General features: G+C 41.8%; 1 protein-coding gene across 1 annotated transcript in view; it reads left to right on the top strand.

Annotated features, from left to right (window-relative positions):
- IFRD1 (interferon related developmental regulator 1) overlaps positions 1 to 21,220 on the top strand; it is a 138,546-nt gene that overhangs the window by 23,935 nt on the left and 93,391 nt on the right. The window contains exons 3-4 of the mRNA XM_085653182.1: positions 1,966 to 2,047; positions 2,750 to 2,874. Coding sequence (XP_085509308.1) covers positions 1,966 to 2,047; positions 2,750 to 2,874 — 207 coding nt within the window. The remainder of the gene's footprint in view (positions 1 to 1,965; positions 2,048 to 2,749; positions 2,875 to 21,220) is intronic.

The raw sequence follows: 21,220 nt of genomic DNA, 5'->3' as shown, positions 1-21,220 counted from the left end.
CTTACAATAGTGCTCAGTGCTCCATGTCTTACACTACATAAAAGAACAGACCATAGAGATTAGTGTAACATAATAATAACAATGGGGAAGTGGGTCAGGGTCTGTTAGTATAGAATATCTGTATCAAAACATAAAGGCCATAAAAGTCAAATTACCACAATACCCATGATGTTGCGACCCATTGTTAATCCTCCTCAGGAGTGAAATTTCAAACCGAAGTTATAGTTTGAGATTGTGAAGAAAGATAGTTGAAAGTGAGAAAGGGAAGTGTCACCAAATTAGGAAGGGTACTTGCAGGGGCCACTTGACACAAACATCGTACAGGGCTATTTATGAGAGAATGACCAACTTTTAACTGGAATTTGAGTGGAACTGGCCATCCTAGTGAAAAGCAGAATATTACTTACAAGGGTTACCACTATATAATTATTGCACCAGAAAAGTTTGTCTAGCCATTAAGAGAAATTTTCACTCAGGTTAAATGTAAGTTCTATACAAGATGCAGGCAGACCTAGAGAGGTAATAGTAATTACCTTGATTTCTGAAAGAAGCCAGTAAGCAAATTACGAGTGGTGTCTCCAGTGAGTTATGGAGAGCATCTGCTAAGGAATAACATTCAGTGTCTATTTTTAAAATCTGAGTGACTACTGGTCCACACATCTAAATTGTGATTTCTGGAGGTGAATTACGAAGCCGCTGCCAGTTTGTGCTTAAATGAGCTGCTCAGATCTCCAAGATGGCAATCCTGCTACAGGGCAGAGGTGACAACATGGGTGACAAAAGGACTGTCACTTCTTTGTTTATTGATACTTTTTACTTAGCAATTACATTTATTGATTGCCTTAACTTTGATTCATTCAATTATCATGCAAATGAATTGCATTTAAATGCTATTCATTGATTATTTAACTTGAGTCTTCTATGAACCTCTTTGCTATACAAATTAATAAATTGGGATTTATCGAGCGCGCTAATCACCCGTGAGGGTATCCAGGTGCTGGGTCTGGCTAATGGGCTTCAGTCAAAAAGCCAGGCTTTGAGTCCCCTTAACTCCTGAAGTGAGGGTGAGATCCGAAGGTGGATGGGGGAGGTCGTTCCAGGATTTTGCAAAAAAGGTTGGAAAAGGAACTATTAGTCGCTGCAGTAGCTATGGGTGGTGTGAGCGAGGGCGAGGCCGAGCCTGGAGGGACCGTGGAAGCTGAGCCGGTGGGCCATTTATAAGTAGAGGACAGCAAATCTGCATAGAGTGAGACTGTAAAACAAAAACTACATCAAGAGTTTGGATGGCTTTTTCCTTAACCTGGAGATTCATTTCAGAATTTCATTCGTTTTTGGGAAGTGATTAGCGTAATCCAGATAGAAGGGCAATTGTGCAAAAGCTTGAGAAATATGATAGAATGAATAATTTTTTTCCTGAAATGAAAGCCTGTAAACGCCATAAAAATGAGACTTGATCCGGCATTAATCAGCAATGCCGTAAAGGGGCATTTGTTGCAGCAGTTAAATACAGTAGGTTTGTAGCAGACTGTAGGCATCCCTCTGTAGAGTGACCAAAATGTATTTTCCCCCTAGTTCTATTCAAATATAGCATAAGGGGAGGGCTTTACAACCAGCACTAATCTGAACTGAACAGCCTCCATTACCAAGATAGTTTAATGGTACATCAGTAGATCCCAAATATTCTGATGTTGGTAATAAGATTTAATAAATACTCAGTTAAACCTCTTAAGCAGCTGTTAAGTCATTTCTTCATTATGCGTATTAATCATAGAAATTATGGATCCTGGGTTTCCCCTGGAGTTGTGTAAAAGGTGTATGATGGTACACAAACGGTACCTGAAGCTTGGTCCCGGCACAAAGTTAAGCAGTTAATTTTGGTTTATGGTATTGCCTGCCTTCATAGTCTGTTTTAGCATTTCACAGTTGTGTTCTATATTAAATTGACCGCAATGCTTGTATTTGCAGGACCTGAAGTTGATGAAGAGGCAACTCAAGAGGATTTGGAGTACAAGCTGAAAGAATTAATTGATCTTACAGTGGACAAGAGGTAAGCTACATTGCAGCTGCTTGCTTCATTGTTTATAATAGCATTGGGTCTAGAATGGGAGCCCTATGCATATTCCACATGTAATTTCAGTGTTTCATGGGCTATTTGCTAGTCTTAACCAGTTGCAGTTCATTGGTCTGAAAGCATGTGAATCACTGAACGCTCACACTTTAAAACTCCATGCATTTTAATAGTGTATGAATCTAGCTACTGGGATATTGAGGATGAGTAGTAGCTATATAAATGCGGTGCACATCACCTAAAGTTTCTTTGTTAGTGGCCTGAAACCTCTATATGCTGCCTTGAATAAAAACAAACCTGGTTTATATTCACTTGTTTCAATAACCTGACACAACTTTCCCATTCCCCAAGCTTAGCATGCCCTCCAATAGAATGAACAATACATGTAGACTTAAAGTCCAACTGAAGGTGCTTATGTGCTAGTTGATCTAGTTTTAATGTCACCATTTACAGCAATTTAAGAAAGAAAATCTCAAACGCCAGATGATAGACTTGTATGTCAGTGTATTGAGGTTGTTTTTTGGATTTACATAATGTAGAAATAAGCGATATGTGCAAGCTTTAAGAGCATTAGCTTTCGAGTATTCACATTTAAAATTTGAGCATTCTTTCATTAATTTTCTTTGTTTTATATTTTTACAAAGTGTAAAGTATTTTGCTTTAAATATTTTATCTCAACAGTGCCAAGACCAGACAGGCAGCACTTGAAGGCCTGAGAAGTGCCCTGGCATCTAAGATACTTCATGAATTTCTCTTGGAAAGAAGGATCACTTTAACAGACAGCATTGAGCGCTGTTTGAAGAAAGGTAGTTGTACAAAACGTCAAGGATTTAATACTTAGTTGCTATATAAACTAGTATTAACAAACAACGCTTGACTAGCTAACATTATTGCTGGTGAGATGGAGGTCACAGTTGACAAGACAAATTAAGGTATTTGCTTATGTCATTGATGGAAACAATCGAATCTCTATATTGGCATTCTATAAGGTAAATCTCAAAATGTGTCAGCACTCTTCATTGACTTAATGGGCACAGTTGTGTTCTGAGAAGGTGCGGCAGAGATCTGAAATAATTATAAAAGGTGATCGAAAAGGTAACCCAAACTCAGGCGATCTGAAATTCGACAGCATACGATGCACCTGGTGTTTGTTTTCAAGGTGAGGCAGACTTCGTTCAATACTGGTTACCCGAGGACTTTTTAGAGGAGGCAATTTAATCTGGCAGTCCTCAGTCTATCCTACACTGATCCAGACTGAGTGATGCACCTGAATCCAGAGTATATGTAGTTCTTGATCTCTATAAAAAGGTATCAGAAAAATTGCTTTTGTTTGTAGTAGGGCTCCACTTTAGGTTTGCAATCTTCATTTTTGATCGGCGTCCGGACCCAAATGTTTTTACCAGGGTGATGTCAGTTGTAAAGAGGTCTCCCCATTCAACAAATCCATATGTTTTACACAGCTTGAACTTTGCTTGATAAGGCAAAGTAGGAATTAGCACGTCTATGGTGTGCTCTGCCTGATGCATGTTTTGAGAGGGCTTAGGTTAAGGCAGCTTTTTAGTTTATGGTAATACTAACGCTGACCTTATCCTTCCTAACGAAAGTTAATCTTATCCTGGCTATCATTAGTTTTACTTAGCTTAATGAGACCAGAACCTTTAAGTCACATGGCTTAATTTTGTACTTCCTCAAACCTGTCTACAGAGAAGGTTACAGTACTGAGGTATCACATCATGTGAATCCTAAGTGACACTATTCATTTCTCTTACAAGCAAAACCTTTGAAACCAAAATGCCTTCTATAAGTGATTGCCCAATGCTTCCCTAATAGGTTGAGCTGCGCACCTGATGGACAATTTGATTCATGTTCTTTGAAAGCCTCAGGAGAAGTCCTCATCTGTTAATGCATTTCGTCAGATTGTATTGGGCTCAGATCCAAAATATAACACAGGACTACTACCATGTGCTATATGTAAACACAATGTGTCTGCTTAAGAAATGAGGCTCTCTTGCTTTGGGGGCACTGACAAAACTGACTGTAGCTTTAGCAGCTCTGTGTTGATTTGAACAAAACTCATTAGTGTTATCAGTAGCATGCAGACCACAAGCCAGGAGTGTGAACTCCATTAATGCTTTGGAGCAGAGCAGGGAAGATGTATGGTTGACCTTTGCCGTAAAACAAATGGAGAAATTGACCTCTTTTGTGTAACATAATGGTCTCTGGAGACAGCCTTAAAATAGCTGTAACACTCCTGAAGAGCTTGTGTGAGATTACTGAACTACTTCACTTTTGTAAGTTGATAGCCCTGGAAACATTTGTGGTGATGTAGGAAAACCATCACTTCTAGGCATTATGGCAAATGTGCAGAGACTCCTATGACACCATCTGTGCAATGATCCGGTGAAACACTGGCCATCTTCATAGACCCTCAGCCTATTCCACATACTTAGGTTGGCTTTTTCGGTTGTGTTTTTTTTTTTATTAACGCAGTTGTTTGTGTTCTAACACATACACAAGAGACAATCGTAAAACAGATCATCTCGTATACAATGCCAGTTTGATCCATGTATTCTGTTAATCATTTGTATCCCTCTGGTAGATACAGCTAAACACATGAACTGTCTAATCGTTCACAAAGGGAAAAGTGGGGGACAAGAGTGGTGGGGATAGTGAGGAGAGGGAGGAAGGGGGAGGGGTGGAATGGGATATCCGTCTTGGGATGCTGCCCAAACCCTCAGCATGCAGTGGAAACTCAGTTGCCTCCTGCGTGTGCTGTATGTGGGATTTTCAGAATCCTTAAAATTGAGTGGTGCTTTGGAATGTGAATTGCCCTGAACATGCTTCTATATAAAAACTGTGTTAAAAAAAAAAAAATAGAAAAAAACCATCAACGCCCCAAAGTCATACCAAACTCCCTCTCAGACGCTTCCTTTCATGGGGGCTGTTCTGGAAATGGCAGTTTTGGGCTTATTCTCCGAAATAGCGAGTCACGAATATTCAGGCTTATACCAATGTTTCAGCCTCTATCTTATGTTTCAGTGAGACTGACTGAGGCTGCTGGACCTCATAGCCTCCTGCATCCTGCTTGTGACACATGTCTTCTGATATATGCAGGCTCTACGGTATGAACTGAAGTTCCAGCTGGCTCAACAAAAACTGAATCTGACATGTTACTGAACTCTGAGGCAGCTGCAAAAGATCTGCAGATGTGGTTAATGAACTGTGATTGGGTCAGTGGTAGACTCTCTTGCTTTCCACAAACAAATCTGACAGTAGTGACAGACTTGTTACTCCTGGGATGGGTCGGCCATCTGGGAGCGGTGGAAATTAAAGGCCTCTGGTCTCTGCTGGAATCTGGACTACACATCAATCTGCTGGAGCTCCATGAGGACCGGCTGGCATTGAAAGCCTTTATACCCTCCATCAAGGGAAGGCTAATGCAGGAGTTTTAGACCACACCGCCATGTGGTAGTGCAACAAGTGGGATGGGGTCGTGGACCCTTGTTCAAGAGGACCTGCTCCTATGGACACTGGAACATCAAGGCATATCTCTGGTGGTGCAACACCTGGCAGGCTCTCTGAACACAAGGGTGGACTAACTCAGCCAAAGATGCCTAGCAGATTGTGAACAGCACCTCCACCTGGAGGTGGTGCATGTTCTTTCAGCAGTGGGGAGAGTCTTGGTTAGATCTGTTAACCACTGCCGAGAATGCACAATGTCAGCAATTTTGCAAGCTAGAGTTGCCAATTGGCTCTTGCTCACAGTCTTAGTCTTCCGTAGAGCTCAGGCCTCCTGCACACCTATTAGCCCATGGCTAGAGTTCTCAAGAAGATCAGGAATGACTGGGCCCAAGTCCTCATGGTGGCTCTGGGCTGGCTTCAAATTGTTAGGTATCCTGAACAGTTGATCATGGCTTTTGGTCCTCCTTTGGGAGGATCTTCTATCGCAGTAGCAGTGGAGGGTTCTCCATCCAAACCTGGCAATGCTCAATCCTTTGTGCGTGGGGTTTGAGTTGTGACAATTGATACCTTTTGACTTTGCCCGAAGTCTGAAGTGATATCCTGGCAGCCAGGTGTCCCTCGACCAAGACGGAGCAAGTTTGTGGCATGGTGTGCAGAAAAACTGATGACCCCCTTCTGCCCCGCCCCCCCCCCCCCCCCCCCCCCCTTCGGCCCACAGTTCACAGGTTTGTCAATTGTTTCTCTTGGCCTGGAGGGTTCTGCTTTGGGCACCTTAAAGGGCTATCTTTATGCCATCTCGGAAATTCTGTGGTTGCTAGATCAGCCATCCCTGTTCAAATCCTGTTGTAAATAGGTTTTGAAAGGTCTTCAACACATGTTCCCAACTTCTCCCTTTGTCATCCCTCAGTGGGACCTCAATCTAATACTCTCCTTTGCACAACTGTCCTCTCAGGCTTCTTACATCAAAGCAACCTTCCTAGTGGGCATTGAATCTGCCAGGAGGGTCAGTGAGATCCAGGTTTTGTCATCTAAGCCTTTCTACCTCAACATCTTCCTGGACAATCTGTTCCTCTGCACCAGAGCTTCCTTAATTCCAAAAGTTATCACTCCCTTTCATGTAGGTCAATCAGTCACCCTGCCTACCTTTTACGCTCTGCCACATCTCTTAGGAAGAGGAGCGACTGGACCCAAAAAGTGTTCTAACTTGACAGCACAAAAGACTTCTGGGTGAACAACTAACACTTAAGAGGAAGCCTGGGCAGAAATTGATCACTGAGGGTTTGCGTGCTCATTCCACCATAGCTAAGGCTGTCACTACTATGTTAGCACGCAGAGTTCTGGTCCTGGGTATCTGCCAGGAGACAATGTGGGCTTCTCTGCACATGTCCACCAAGCACTGCTCCCTGGACAGTCTGGTCTGTAGGAATAGGCACTTTGCTGACGGGAGGTGGGGCATTCGCTTGCTCATCCCTGCCACTCCTACACTATAATATTGACCCCACAGTAATGTCCCAAGATGGCAAAGAATAAAACATTGGAGGTACCATTGAAGGAAGATGGTGGTAGTAGTCCACTTAGGGATGCAGTGGCGGACCCTCTCGCCACACATACTGCGACTATACTGACGGCTATTAAAGGTACCAAACTTACATTGAAAGTGCAGATGGCAGTGGTCAATGAAGTGAGCATACTCCGATCACACCATAGGGAACAGTCAGGGTCCAAGAAACTGACATTAAACTAGATAAGATGCAGCCGGGGGTGCTGGACCTCACGAAGCTCTCTGCGACTTTGTAGAAGGGAATGGCGTTGCTCACAGGATGCCTTAAAGACGCAGAGGGGAGGTCTAGAACATATAATATCCACATCATAGGAGTCCCCGAGAGAGTGTATGGGTAAAGTGTCGAACTGTTTATTGAAGGCTGGCTGGAAGAAATGGTACTACAGTGGAAACCCTCACGTTTCTACTTGGTGGAAAAAGTGCACAGAATCCAGGTGAGAGCCCCGCCTCCAGGACGACCGGGATAACATCCTTCAGTTTGCACGTAGACATGATCCATGGACATTAGAGTGGCAGGAAGTTAATATCTACCTGGACTATACCTCCCTAGTCCGTCAACGAGGAGACTTTATAACAATCAAGAAAATACTGCCCCTTGAGGAACGACTGATTGGCAGCAGTGGAAGTACAGGAGACGGAGGGATGCAGGTGGCAGATCTTCCCACAACAAAGTCTCCGATGAAGGCAGAATATGTGCAAGCTGATGTCCTTGACAATAACAGATGGAGGGTTCTTGCACTGCAGGACGGGGAAGGATGGATTCTGCAGGCTCTGGTACTGAGACCTAGGGGGAGCAGCTTTCACTGATGTCACCGGATCCTATTGTCCGAGCATGACACACACTCATGCAGGGGAACAGAGTATGCATGTTGGGGGGTGGGCCAGAGAGCTGAACACCATTAACTGAGAACTTGTCTGGGGTCTGATACTTTAATACGACTGTTCGGGCCTACACTGTACCGGGGGGGGAGGGGAGGGGGGCAGGTGTGCTTGTCATAGCCTGTTGAGGTATCCCCGCATGAATAGTGCATCCTAAACTTTAGTTCCTTCTGTTCTTTAGGCTGACTGATTACATGTACCTTGACTGGGGTGCGAGGGGAGTGTCATGTTCCAGATCAGTGTTATGGTAGGGAGGGGGAGTTTATGGGGATTTTTCTAATTGTTATGCAGGTATGGATGCTATACCACCCACACATTCAGCAGAAGTGGCACCCACCGTATGAGAGTAGGAACAGATCACATAATCTACTTCAGTGGCTCTAGCTCAGTCACAGTGCTTGCCCCTAGTCTCAGGGAATGTTAACAGCCTAGGCAACAGGGTGAAGGAGCCTGGTGACTGGAGCCTCCACTAGATACGAGGCTTACTTAATTTTTCTTCAGTAAACTCACTAGATGGATGGGCAACACAGCTGCCTCGGAAGAGGTAAGTATAGGATCTTAGGCAAAATACACATTGGGGTCCAGAGGGGTGGTTCTCGCCCTTAAAAATAAAAAAAACACTGCTCTTCCACATCATCTGCACTTGGTCAGATAGGATTGGCTCTTGTACAGCTGTGCAGGGTGAACGGGAGAGAGGCGGTGATTCTGAATGCCTCTGTGCAACCAGGTTTCCTAGCACAGATGCTGCAGAAATTAGGACAGTTACTGGTGGGCTTTCCGACTGCCTTTACACTCCTAGGAGGAGACTTCAATCTAGTGCATGATACCCATCTAGATGGAATAAGAACAGTCAAGAGTGGGAGGATACAATAGGGACATTGGAGGGCTTTGTGCAGGCTTTTTTACTGACCGATGTTTTGAGGGGTTTGATGGAGATTAAGGGATTCGTGAGACTGCCCAGTTAGGACACTGGAACAGCGGGAGAGGCTGCAAGCGAGCCTCCCAGCCGGAATAGCAGGGGCTTTGACTCTTAATCAGGCTGGAAAGGCCCCTGGTCCCAGTAGACTACTCTTCAGTAAAATGGCAGCCATGGTGGTTAAGCCAATGCTCCTGGTGTTTCAGGATGCTCTCTGGTGCATAAACTTGTTATTCGCCATAACTGAAGGCCAATTGTTAAGGCACTCAGGATGTTAATTGTGAGTGTTTCAGCGCCAAGGGTTCTTGAGAACTGTTGATGGAGAATTCGGCTTAGGGAGTGAACTACAGTATATTATATGGATAAAACTACATTGGAAGGGGGAAAAAAACAGTAACTATCAGTTTGAATCGTTTTTCTTTGTGCCACAATTGAATTGCAAATCTACATTAGGATTAACTGAACACGTCTAGTGTAGTTATGCCACTGCCCAAGGTCAACACTAGCAGAGATTAAAAAACAAAATATGATTAACTGGGAGACTAAAATGGGGAATTAGTGCAGGCAGACGTAGTGAGGTGACTGGGAAGCTGGAGATGGGGGGAGTCGTATCTGTGGAATTTACTGGTAGTTACTCATTAGAATTTGGGTTTTAGGCAGCAGTCATTTGCATCGTAAGGTGGGGGGAATTTGGTAGTATGTGTGTATATATATGTGTGAAACTGGTTTTGTTTCACTGGTACAAAACCAGTGAAATTCAGCAGTTCTAGTTAGCGAAGTTAACTACAACTTGCTCCCCCGCAATGCACTGCTTATGACTGCACATATTCCATATTTTAACTGGTTTTGTATGACTTAAACTTGAGCCTAGCTAGAACGTCCCTGTTACCTATTTTTTCTCAGTAAATTTCTAAGGTTCTTACGTTTTATTTCCTTAATGCAGGCCTCGAAAAATCCCAAAGTTTTACTAGACCTGCAGGTATAGTGACTTAAATATTCTACTTGACATAATTATAATGCTCCGAACCCATAAACTGTTTTCAAATTATGTAATCCTGGGCAAGTATTTTAATTCACGGAGATACCACTTTCATCTTTATCACATATGAGAGCACCCTTAAATACGCGATTTCAGCATGTCTGCTGTACAGAAAACTCTTGTTTGGTTTAAAGATTAAACTTTTGCTCCATATTTATTACAAATGTATCGCATACAGGATACACATGACAGCTGATGTGCCTCAGTTCATTAACTACTTTGTCATCTGCGCGGGGGCAGGAATGTTTCTCATATGTTTAAAAACTCACTTTTAGTAAATACATAACTAAAGGATAAAGTAGCTGCACTCATTTGCAGTGAGCAGGTTTTACATGGAAATGGCCACAATTTCCCACTGACGTGGTTCTGAAACTATATAATGTACAATGTCTGGAAATCAAGTTTCTGCAAATGTCATTTGCACATCATCTAGTAAAGTGTTCTGATTTGTTTTGCTCCTATGTAAATCTTTCTTTGCATCACACTTCTGAATTACAAAAAAATTATTTCATAGTTCCGGATATATTTTGAAATACTTGTACTATTCATTTACAAGCTGTTTAAATGTTGTTACAAATAAAACCCTAACATTTTACAGCCTTTTTTTTCACAATTGTTAGATATCTCACTTGACAAAAAGGACTAACTATGATGGAGAAAATTAAACACCATTTTCCAGGAACAGATGAGCAACAATTAGTAAAGACAAGCTGACATTTGACCTCTGTCCTTGAACAGACCGCAAATGTGTCAAGACAAACGAGATTTAAAAGGAGTATTTACTGCTCATTCACTTTCTGAATGAACAAAAAGAGTCTTTACTGCTCATTCACTTTCTGAATGAACAGAACGCCTGTTCCTTTCAGCTGAAGTTAACTCACCAGCACAGACCAGATGCGTAAATGGTAAAAATAGCTCGACCTGATGAAAAATCCACTCACCATAGCAAGTGATATTTTAAGGCCTGAACTGTAACCTGGAAACTTTGAGTGGGGGTGTGAGTCGCTGTATAGGTTGGTGACTTGGTGAGAGTGGCTGTATGGGTCTGTTAGTGTGTAATGTCTGGGTATTCACCCAAGTGACTGAGTAGTGACAGGGTGATTGTATGATTGCATAGGCAGTACCTGTGTGATTGAGTGAAATTGCCAAGGACACACTGCGAATACCGGGTGTTGATAGTGTAAAACATATATATACGTGTGTGTATACATATTTTATATAAAATTTCAGTGTAGCTACTTAGTAAGATACTAATTTAACTTCCTCTTTGTATTCATTTGTCAAAATAACTACATCAAAAATGCATTTTCCTTCACAGCAACACCAGAGGTCGCAGTGATGTCAGTAGTCATGAATACAAAGAACAAAGTGTAAAACAGATCTATAGACCTATTTTACAAAAAGTTGAGTCTAGCTGTTTAGTAACCTATTAGTTTATTTTTATTTTAATGCATTTGTAAGAAACAACAATTTCAATAAATAACTTTAAACATCTGAACTCACAAAGAGAACATCACTACCAAGCACCCATCAAACTACCCAGTGTTGCCCAAAGTCATGGGAAATCAAAAACTGCTGTAAAACTAGTGCAGTGCACAATCTGTAGCAAGACCCTCTCTTGAGGACCGAACAAAAAAAATATTCATGTGGGACAAATTCAATGTTATATAATTTTAAAATCTATCGTAGAAAACGTCTACAACTGGCAGTATAGCAGAGGGAAACTGGAGGATCATCTAAATCAGTGGCAGCAGCAACAATTTCCAGTCGGAAATTCCCTTTAGAGGTGCAGCCTACTACAAACCATATGGCTCCAGAGTTTTCAAGAATGGCCAAGTATTGCATGGACTGTAGTGTTATAAGTGCTGGTAAGCAGTGTTACAGCTATTCGCAATGCTGCAAAAAATCCTACATTTCCCCTTTTATATATTTTGCACATTTTTCGAATTCCTCTTGCTCCAGTAGCCATTTTTGTTAACTTAAAGAACAAACATTTTAAAACCGGGAAATAAAGGAACACCATTGGATGATGCACTTCAACTCGAAGATCTTGCACTTTAAGAGGAGTTCATAGTGAGCAGATTTGCGCAATGCAGAATGTCCTAAGACATTGTCAAGGGGTACAAATATACTTCTGGAACTACATCCATGCTTTACCATCTAAAAACTAACCATGGCAATAGTGCAGAAGCAATAAGAAGGCAACGCAAGGCTGAAGGATCCTTAACTTCAATAGCAGGTGCAACAACACCGGGGCAGTCTCCCTTCAGAGGTCCAATCTCAACTTCAAGATTTGGCTCCACAGTTTTCCTGGATGGAATCATACTCTATAGATTGTGCAGTCAGGAGTGCTGGAGGGCAGACGGTAACAGCCCTTCACAATGCTGCAAAGAAAAATAAATGATTTTTTTATTTTTAGCCCTTTGTAGTTTTCTACATTAGAAGGCGTTTTATTATCTTACAAAAGGGTTATCTAGTATCTATGTTCATTTTATTATCTTTTAATTTATTGTAACACTTCTTACATATAACTTGCAGTATGGACAAGTGAAATGGACAAGTGAAAGCGTTCCTCTACAAATAACTACACAGAACTTTTTGCCAGTTATTTACTTTTTCACTTTTTAAATACAAGTCAACGGTGTGTTTGAATCTTCGAGTGAGTGCACTGGCATAATATACACATACTCTAGTTTTTGAGACCACACTGTTACATTTCGTTATCTTTTTCAAAACTATCAACTATTGTGTGCTGTTCTGCAACTCCTCTTAACTATTTATTTTCCCCAGAATCCTACTCAGGACCAAAGAAACTGCACATCATAAACCTTTTCTAAGTCACCACAGTACCATACAAAAGTGTTCTATTCATTTCTCCTAAACAAAGCAGGAGTTTTCACATAGTATAGCCTCCTAACTAAAGTATGTATTGAGTGGTGTACAGCTAATATTCTGAAATGATGAAAGGTGTTTTTGCACATTTTGTTTGATAAACAGGCTACTGAGTGTTCCTGCAAATGTGTATTCTTTCCAATCTTGCAAGCATCCAATCCTTGTAAAGTATTTGTGTTTTAAACTTTGCCTTGGAAAGATATGTAGAAATGTCCGTAATATATTAATGGATTGCTGTTGAAAACTACTAACACTACTGCAATTCTATTTCCGTACAGATGCTTGACTCCGCCTTCCTTGTACCTCTTCGCCAATAACTTGTTCTACATTTGTAGGTACCATCACCTTTCGCTATAGGAGTGCCATTCTTCATTTCATAACATCATCCTCTGTAACCAATAGCATGAACTAATGTATTATCCTGGAGATAGCTTTCTTCATTAAAGAAAGACTCTGTACTAGAAGTATGTATGCATTCTCCACTAAAGTGTACAAAAGTTACGTCTCTTCACACTTTTTTCTGGTTTTGTCTCCTCATGCACAACACCATTTTGTTAAGAGACTTCATTCTATTTATAATCAAAATAAAAAACTTCACCTTCAAAGCAAAGGCCTTAGCTACTCTCATTCGTTCTTTGTTTCAGTGCCTCTCCTTTTTCTTTACATCTTCATAGTTCTCAGTAGATTTAGAACTACTCTACTATGAAATATCTGGCTCTGATTTCCTTACACTGCTTCCATCTCCTGGTTAATGTGTGTCCGTCTGTTACATTCTTTCCTGATATATAGATTTTGTCCGCTGTTCTTTCTAATAGTCTAAATTTTATTTTCATTATTTTGTAATCTTTGGAAATGTCCACATTTTTAAGAAATGACTTTGTCCTCTTACCAGTAGCTTTTTTCTTTCACCACTTTTTCTTCATTTTGCCCCTTTTTGGGGTCTCAGGTCTGCATAGATACTGTAGTTGCTCCTGTTCCTTTACCGGAGTTTTTGTAGGCATTCTGTCTGTAGTTATGCAGATATTGTTCTAAAAAAGTATATTTGAAAGTTTAATCTAGCCAACATACCAACTACTTTACTACTGACTTGCACATAATACAAACTTTTTTTATGTTGCAGTTTTAAATCTACAGATGAACCTAACTATATAACTAAAAGCACTTCAATGTACGAAACACAAAACAATTTATTAGTTGCCTTTTAATTTTATAGCACCCTCTCCTACAACACAGTTGCACCATATCCCAGTTCTCACTTCTACACGGTAAAATACCTTTTTTATCCCTTTTGTAGTAAATTTTAAAATAAACATCAACCGAAATGTAAAAGTAGTGTCTCAATGTAAATCCGAAAACACAACATAAGAGCCCTTTCTGTCTCTCAACCACTGTCACTGGTAGATTTAATGTTTCAGTACCTTTCTATTTAGATGTGTCAAATTAATATTTTGATAAACATTGCATATAAAAATCTGCACATTAATCAGTATCACAGCATAAAGCTCTTGAATTCTTCAGTGCATGCAAACAGTGTATGATGGGTTACATATATAATTCACCAGATGGTTCTAAAAGAGTACATATTCCTCACTAAAACATGGAAATACATGTTTGTGTTTGAGTACAACAATACTGGATGATTGTATGAGTACATAGTGCCTAGGTGATTCCCTCAGAATATAGGTATTGTCTGCATGATGCCCTGATTATGTAGGAACTAAGTCGGTGGTCCCATATCTGCGTAGTTAGTGCCTGTGTATTTGCATGACTATATTGCTATCTGGGTGATCGGATGAATGGTTGTTGCCTGCGTAGTTCAGTGAGTACATAATTAGTGCCTGCGTGATCAGAAGAGTGCATGTGTATTGCCTGGGTGATTGAATAAGTGTAGATATCACACTTGATAAAGAATTGCATACATGGCTCTCTAAGAGCATACAGCACTGTTACTCAGCATGCACATGCATCAGTAAGTTTCTAAGCACAAAACTTTCTTACTTGCATTCCTACATCATTTAACAAATATTTCTTGCGTTTAAAACTTGTATTCAGCATTTTTCAAAGAAGTTACACATTAAGTGAAGCTAGCACAAGAACTCTCAAGAGACATTCTGCTCTATTAACCCTCCTCAATTGTAAATATAACCTGTTTAAAGAAATACACCACACTCCACATATACATTACATTTTCAACAGCCTTAAAGAACAAAGGTCACCATGTAAATGTCACTTCATAATGGATATACACCTTCAGGCCATCTTTCCCAAAATATATAGTCCTTTGCATCTTTAAGTGAACGAGAGTCTCCATAAAAAACTATCTGCAACCACAAACCATATATCACCATCTAAGTATATGCAAACCGGTCACACAAGTTAAAAATCACATTGACAAACACTTCCTAATAAATGCCTAACAAGTATTACTATTTTATAATTCGTATACAGGCGCAGCATATTTGCTTCTTTTATTTCGGACTACACTACTCCTGTTTAATAACGGGACAAAAACTACTACAGCTCCCAGAATAGAGATATTATAGATGTATCTATTCTACACATAAGGCGTAGACTTTTAAAACATTGTCATTAGGTCGAGCCTAGCGTAAGACTGCGCACATGCGCAGTCTCGCTGGCGAGTTTTAATGATTTGGGGTCAGTGTCCGTATCGGGCTTTAAGCCCCGCCCCTCTTTCCCATTGGCTGGCGTCACCGTTTATGCTAAACGGCAGCCAGCCATTGGGAAAGAGCACTTGCTGACGTACAGTTTTCTCTATTTTGAGCCGTCCCACTTGGACTGGCTCACTTGACTTACTGTCGTCGCAAAAGCTTTATCTTTATGGGGCCATGTGTTTCAAACACATTGCCCCATAAAGATAACAAACCTTTCACAAAGGAGAAAAGTGAAAGCGGAACGTGCTTCGTACGACACTGCCTTGTTCCTGACGGGCATGTTTTCATTTGAAAGCTTCCGAAATATTTACATGTACACAAACATAATTTTATTACTTTTCGTGATACCGGTTATTTTTAAACACCCTTCGAACTGGCGCTTCCCGGTGCGCTTTTCACATAATTGACCCGTGGTACTGATGTTTCTGCGAGGCGAGTTATGTTCCAAAAAACTGGCTCGAGCACGTGACAGGACAGGGGGTTCGCTTCTAGAGCTGGACTGGTGCGGTAACGTACCCCAGATTAAATATCAGGGAAGCAGAACAGATTTGGTGCTAGGAGAGAATAAAAACTGCACACTTAACGATAGGATAAAATGTCAGGCACGGGCCTGCCGGCCCAGTTTAATCTTGCACTGACTTACCACTTTGTTGCTTACTTACGCAGTACATGCTTTACTCGTCCAGTTCTGCCAGGAGTTTGATCCATGACTGGCAATCTCTTGCCATAATCACGTGTTTTTGATGTTACTTCTCGCTGCCCCAAAAATCTCTTCTCAAGTCCCACGGAGTGACTTCTATCTTGAAGGATGAACACATTTGGCTCTTGTACCTTTTATTTAAGCCTTTCGGGTATGTAAATGTTCCTTTTTGTGATGTAAAGGGTTCTAAAGTTATAGGAAGGGAGACATTGGGCGAAACCTGTAAGTTTTAAACAGACAATGAACCCTATGTTAAAGAAATGCAAAATGATGTAACTACATGACAATTGTTAGCGTATTTTTTTTAATCTGCTGTGAAAAGCTCTCCCGCCTGGGCTGTTTCAGGCATCCTCGAGAGCCTGTGGCCGCTTTTCACTCCCCTAGGAGGCTATTGTGCGCGCGTCGCACCTGATAAGGAAAGCTTTAATTGACCATTTTGTAAATAATTATCTTTTGTTCGCATCACCTCTGCTGGACGGAAGGGCCAATGAAGCGCCGTGGCGGTCTTTGATATCACAGGGAAACTTTATTTCTGTTTTACATTGATCCGGAATAGGAATAGGGTCCAAAGTCAATAATGCGCGTGCATTTCGTTGGATTCTGTTTATTTTTTTGATAGTCGACGAGCGTTCAGAATATTATAAACACACACATTTTAATAAATCGCTCCCATGTTTTTTGATAGTGATGGGGCTGCTGTTGTCGGATAGAAAAACAAAGACGCGGTATTTAAGCACAGGTGTGCTTTCGAGTTTGTAGTTTATTTTAGACGGAAATTCACATTTTAAGACCAAATACGTTTACAGGACCAATTATGGCCGAGTGCAGACCTGAAGTGTCCAGATGGAACTCAGTGTTCCGAAAATGATGATGTCACAGACTACTTGACATATAGAACAGTGACTTAATTTGCTGTGACGAAAGAGAAACGTGTGATTGCGAAATGAACAATGAAATATTGACAGGAAAATAGAACCACATTAAATGTATAAGCAATAAAACACTCCAAATAAAAATATTTTAACGCGATATAAACGTGCATATGGAATCTCCTCTCCTACGGTATCATTTTGGGAACATTGCATTTCCGGGTCCATGACCAACTGTAAATTGCATAACAGCAGAAGAGGTGATAATTTGCACAAATGTGCTGTTTAGCCCCACTGTATTTTTTGTACGTGTGTGCTGTTTAACACAATTTTTGGCACGCAATGCTGTTTTGCAATGTCAATCATTACGCATGTGTGCCAACACGGGCGTAATACACATAGCAAGCCCTACTGCGCAAAAAAAGTACCGACGGAGAAAGAAAAAGTGGAGCAAAACGTCTTTTGCCATTTGCACCGAAATCTGCACCGGTTGTCACAATGAACATTTGTATCTACCTAAATATTGCAGCACCTGCACGTGTACAAATTAAGCAATCCAAGAATGGTCGTGCGACGTTATGCATTGTTATCCAGCCTTTACTAATGTTACCTCGTGCGTTCTTTTTATATAGCACACCTGTGTAATATGGCGCCTATGTAAAATAGCGCCTCATTAAAAAAAATACCATCCAGGCACTGCATGCAAATCGGGCCCAGAAATTCGAAGAAAACGTGTATGTATTGAGACAAGTCTACGTGTGTGTTCGGTTTGTTTCAGAAGGTATGCGAAAATGGGAATGCGCTTTAAATATAGAACAAAAAGTGAACATGTGCGCTAGAGCGCCACAAGAGAAATAGAATCAGAAACAGTAGTACAGTATTGTTCTTGCGATAGGACTTAACTTTCACAGAATATAAACATTCCTGGCCATCAGAGGAGGTGTCTCGTATTGGAAGATAACTTGTTAATTCTATGCAGTCGCCGGATCGCCCATTAAATGCTTTAAATGGGAGATGCGGACTAGTATCTTGAGCCCGAGTTTGCAACCTGGATATCTGTGGTTGTTGTGGCTTTGCCGCTTCGTGTGGTACAGCATGTGATTCTGGACAGATCACTTCATCTCGATGTGCTTGAAACAGTTAAAATTATGTGAACCAGCTGTGCAATTTGGTGTATTGCAAAGAGCCCAGGTCACGCCCCCCTCTCCAACACATCATAGTTTTAGTAATCCGGTTTAACCTGGTCCTGCATATCACTTCTCTTCTACATACCGCACGCCCTTATCTTTAAGACGCCCCTGGTATGAAACTATACATTAAAAAAACACTCTCCCTCTCTTATTTAAAATGAATAAAAAGGGCACATGCCATTTCTCAGGATAGTGTTTCAACTCGATGTTTACGTATATTGCTTCCAGAGTGAACATTTAAAAGACCTCCCCTGCCCTTCTCTCCTGAACTCTTCTTCAATAAGTAATCCGAGGTTTAAATAAATCCACCATTTATCAAAAGATGGGCAATAAAGAAGCTGTGCATTTCGCATTCAGTGCTGGTTCTGGGAATTGGTTCTGTGTAAATCACTGCTTTCTGACTGTAGGGCCCTGCTATAGAAAACACCCCCCACTCCCTGGAAGGCAGTGAAGCGAAGTCTAGTGAACCCCTCAGTCTGACAAAGAGGATGTGGCCTAACGGCCAGAGCTGCCAACCTTGGAACTTTGGAACCACTTTCGAGCCTCGACGTCGGCTGAACATCCTGCGATTCGGGGCAAATCACGTAATCTCCCCGTGCCTACCAAAAAATGAATGTGTCCTTGTGTAACGTAACTGGTGCTCAGGTAAAGCGCTTCGATACATTCTCGTTGAGTTCGCGCTATATAAAACCGCTTTAGAAATCTCTCTTCATTCGTATACAAATGCCTCCGTTTGCATAATTGTGTACGTAATAGTTGGGCGAGACAGTGAATTAACAGGCAGAGACGAGACAAGGATCTAGCTTGCCTCCACCAACCATAACACGAGCCGAGCCCTCAGCATATGAGACAGATACATCGATCAAAAATGTCATGTTAAAAATATGATAAATGGGCTTCAAAATAAAACAAGCATTGGCATAGCCAATAGGTCTCACCTTTGGGACATTAGAAGTGTTTAGCCATGCAACAGTTCATGTTGCACCAAGGATATTGTGCTGCAAAATTAAATACTTTTAAGGTCCCAAAGGCGAGACCTATTGGCTATGCCAATGCTTGTTTTTAAAGGCATTGCTCATAGTAATTTTCAACAGTACTAACATCTTAAACACATACCTGCTGCCAGATACAGTTAATCTGATATTTTTTTTCACATCCCTGATATTGTTTGTAATCAAACTCCCACATACCTCTCCATTTCTAATGTAAATTTTTTAAATAATTAAAACGTTATATGCATATCAGTGAATTGAATTTGTAGATTGTATTGTTTTTAGCTCTTACTAGATAGTTTTGACTGTTGAAATTTGGAAAAACTATGCACCAGAATGGTACACCACTCTCATAGAAAGCAACTATAAAATGGGAACCTTCTCAACTTTCCACTCTGATCATAAGAGGCAGCAAATTTAATAATGTATCTAATTTTAGACTATTGCATCTCCACTTGTGAATGGTTAGCATCTGTTAAACCTTTCTCATTGTTTCAAAACTAAGTTCCTGTCTCCGCGTGTTCCAACCCAATGTTTAGCTTCAGTTTTTCAAACTTACGTACTACAAAACCGTTTATTACATAGTCCTCAGTTGAAAAAACATTGCTATGTGTCAATTTATAGAATACATATAGGATTACTACTATTGCTGACTTGTTGACAAAGAATAGTACTGCTTTTATATATGTTAGAATGCTCACCCCCTGATACGGTCAATTGGTCCACTTCCTAAATTTAATGTTCGAGGCATATGAGCTGCAGATTGTACACTTAGCATAGATCGCCATCTGGTGTTGGGCCCGGATGTTTGCAGTTTGTTTTTGTTCTTTGGACAGTCTTTGGAAGTCACGAGTTCGGTGACTCCTCCTTCGGTCCGTACTGCGCATGGGCTTCGGCTCCATCCTCAGATTGTTTTTTTCCGCCATCGGGCTCGGATGTGATACTTCGTGCTCCGGCTTCGAACTACTACGGTTCCAGCCTCGACGGAAAATCCTAGTTCTTCGAGTTTTCTTCATCAATCTTCATCTCTCGAAGCAGCACTTTTCTCCATCCCGTACATCGGCACCGGCCTTCGGGCCCTCCTCGACTCCGGTCCCGACCGATGGAAATGACTCCGTTCAAAAAGTGCCCAAAATGTGGGTCTTAATTTCCCCACACCGACCTCCATCAGGTGTAACCTTTGCCTCTCCCCAGAACACGAGGCTAGAGACTGCCCCGCCTGTAAGTCTTTTCGATCTAAAAAGACCATCCGGGATCGAAGAGCTCGACGCACCATGGCGCACTCCTCGACCGCGGCTCCACCGGACATCTTCGGAGACAACGCCGAAGCTTCGGGGCAACTACACACCGAGCAGGAGGACGACGTCGTCAGCACTTCCGAGGCCGACGACTCCGACGTGGAGGACATCACACCGGCGCAGCGGGTCGTGAGTACTGTACCCCCTCCCACCCCCGCGCCCAAAACCAAAGAGACTCGGGTTACACCCTCGCCTGCAGGCCTGGGTAAAACCAAGCACACAGCTTCCATCACCCCACCTTCGGGCCCGGTGTCGAAGCCTCAAAAGTCTCACGGCAGCTCGGGCTCGAGCCAGCCGACGCCTGGTGCCGAAAAACACCATCCGGCACCGAAAAAAGTGATACCCAGCTCGACTCCGAAGCCACCGGTGCCGAAGCCTGGACTCTCGGTGCCGACGAAACACAAACACAAATCTGTCGGCACCGACGCTCCGGCGCCGAAAACTCCTTCGACGCCGAAAAACCCGGAGGTTCCGAAAAAGCATGGCGCACAGAAACCATCGAAACCCTCGGCTCCGAAAACATCGGCGCCAGCGGACGATTCGGTGCCACTGGATCTCTTTACACCAAACCCTTTGCAAAAGACTCTATTTAAAGATCCAAAGACTGGGCTATTGACTTTAGTTGTCAAGAAAAGACGTCTTGACACACCGGCTCCTCCTCCACCGCCCAAACGGAAGGACT

This window comes from Triturus cristatus, chromosome 4_1 (assembly GCF_964204655.1).
Source record: "Triturus cristatus chromosome 4_1, aTriCri1.1, whole genome shotgun sequence".
NCBI lineage: Eukaryota > Metazoa > Chordata > Amphibia > Caudata > Salamandridae > Triturus > Triturus cristatus.
The sequence above is the reverse complement of the archived record's forward strand: the minus strand, read 5'-3'. Positions and strand labels throughout refer to the sequence as shown.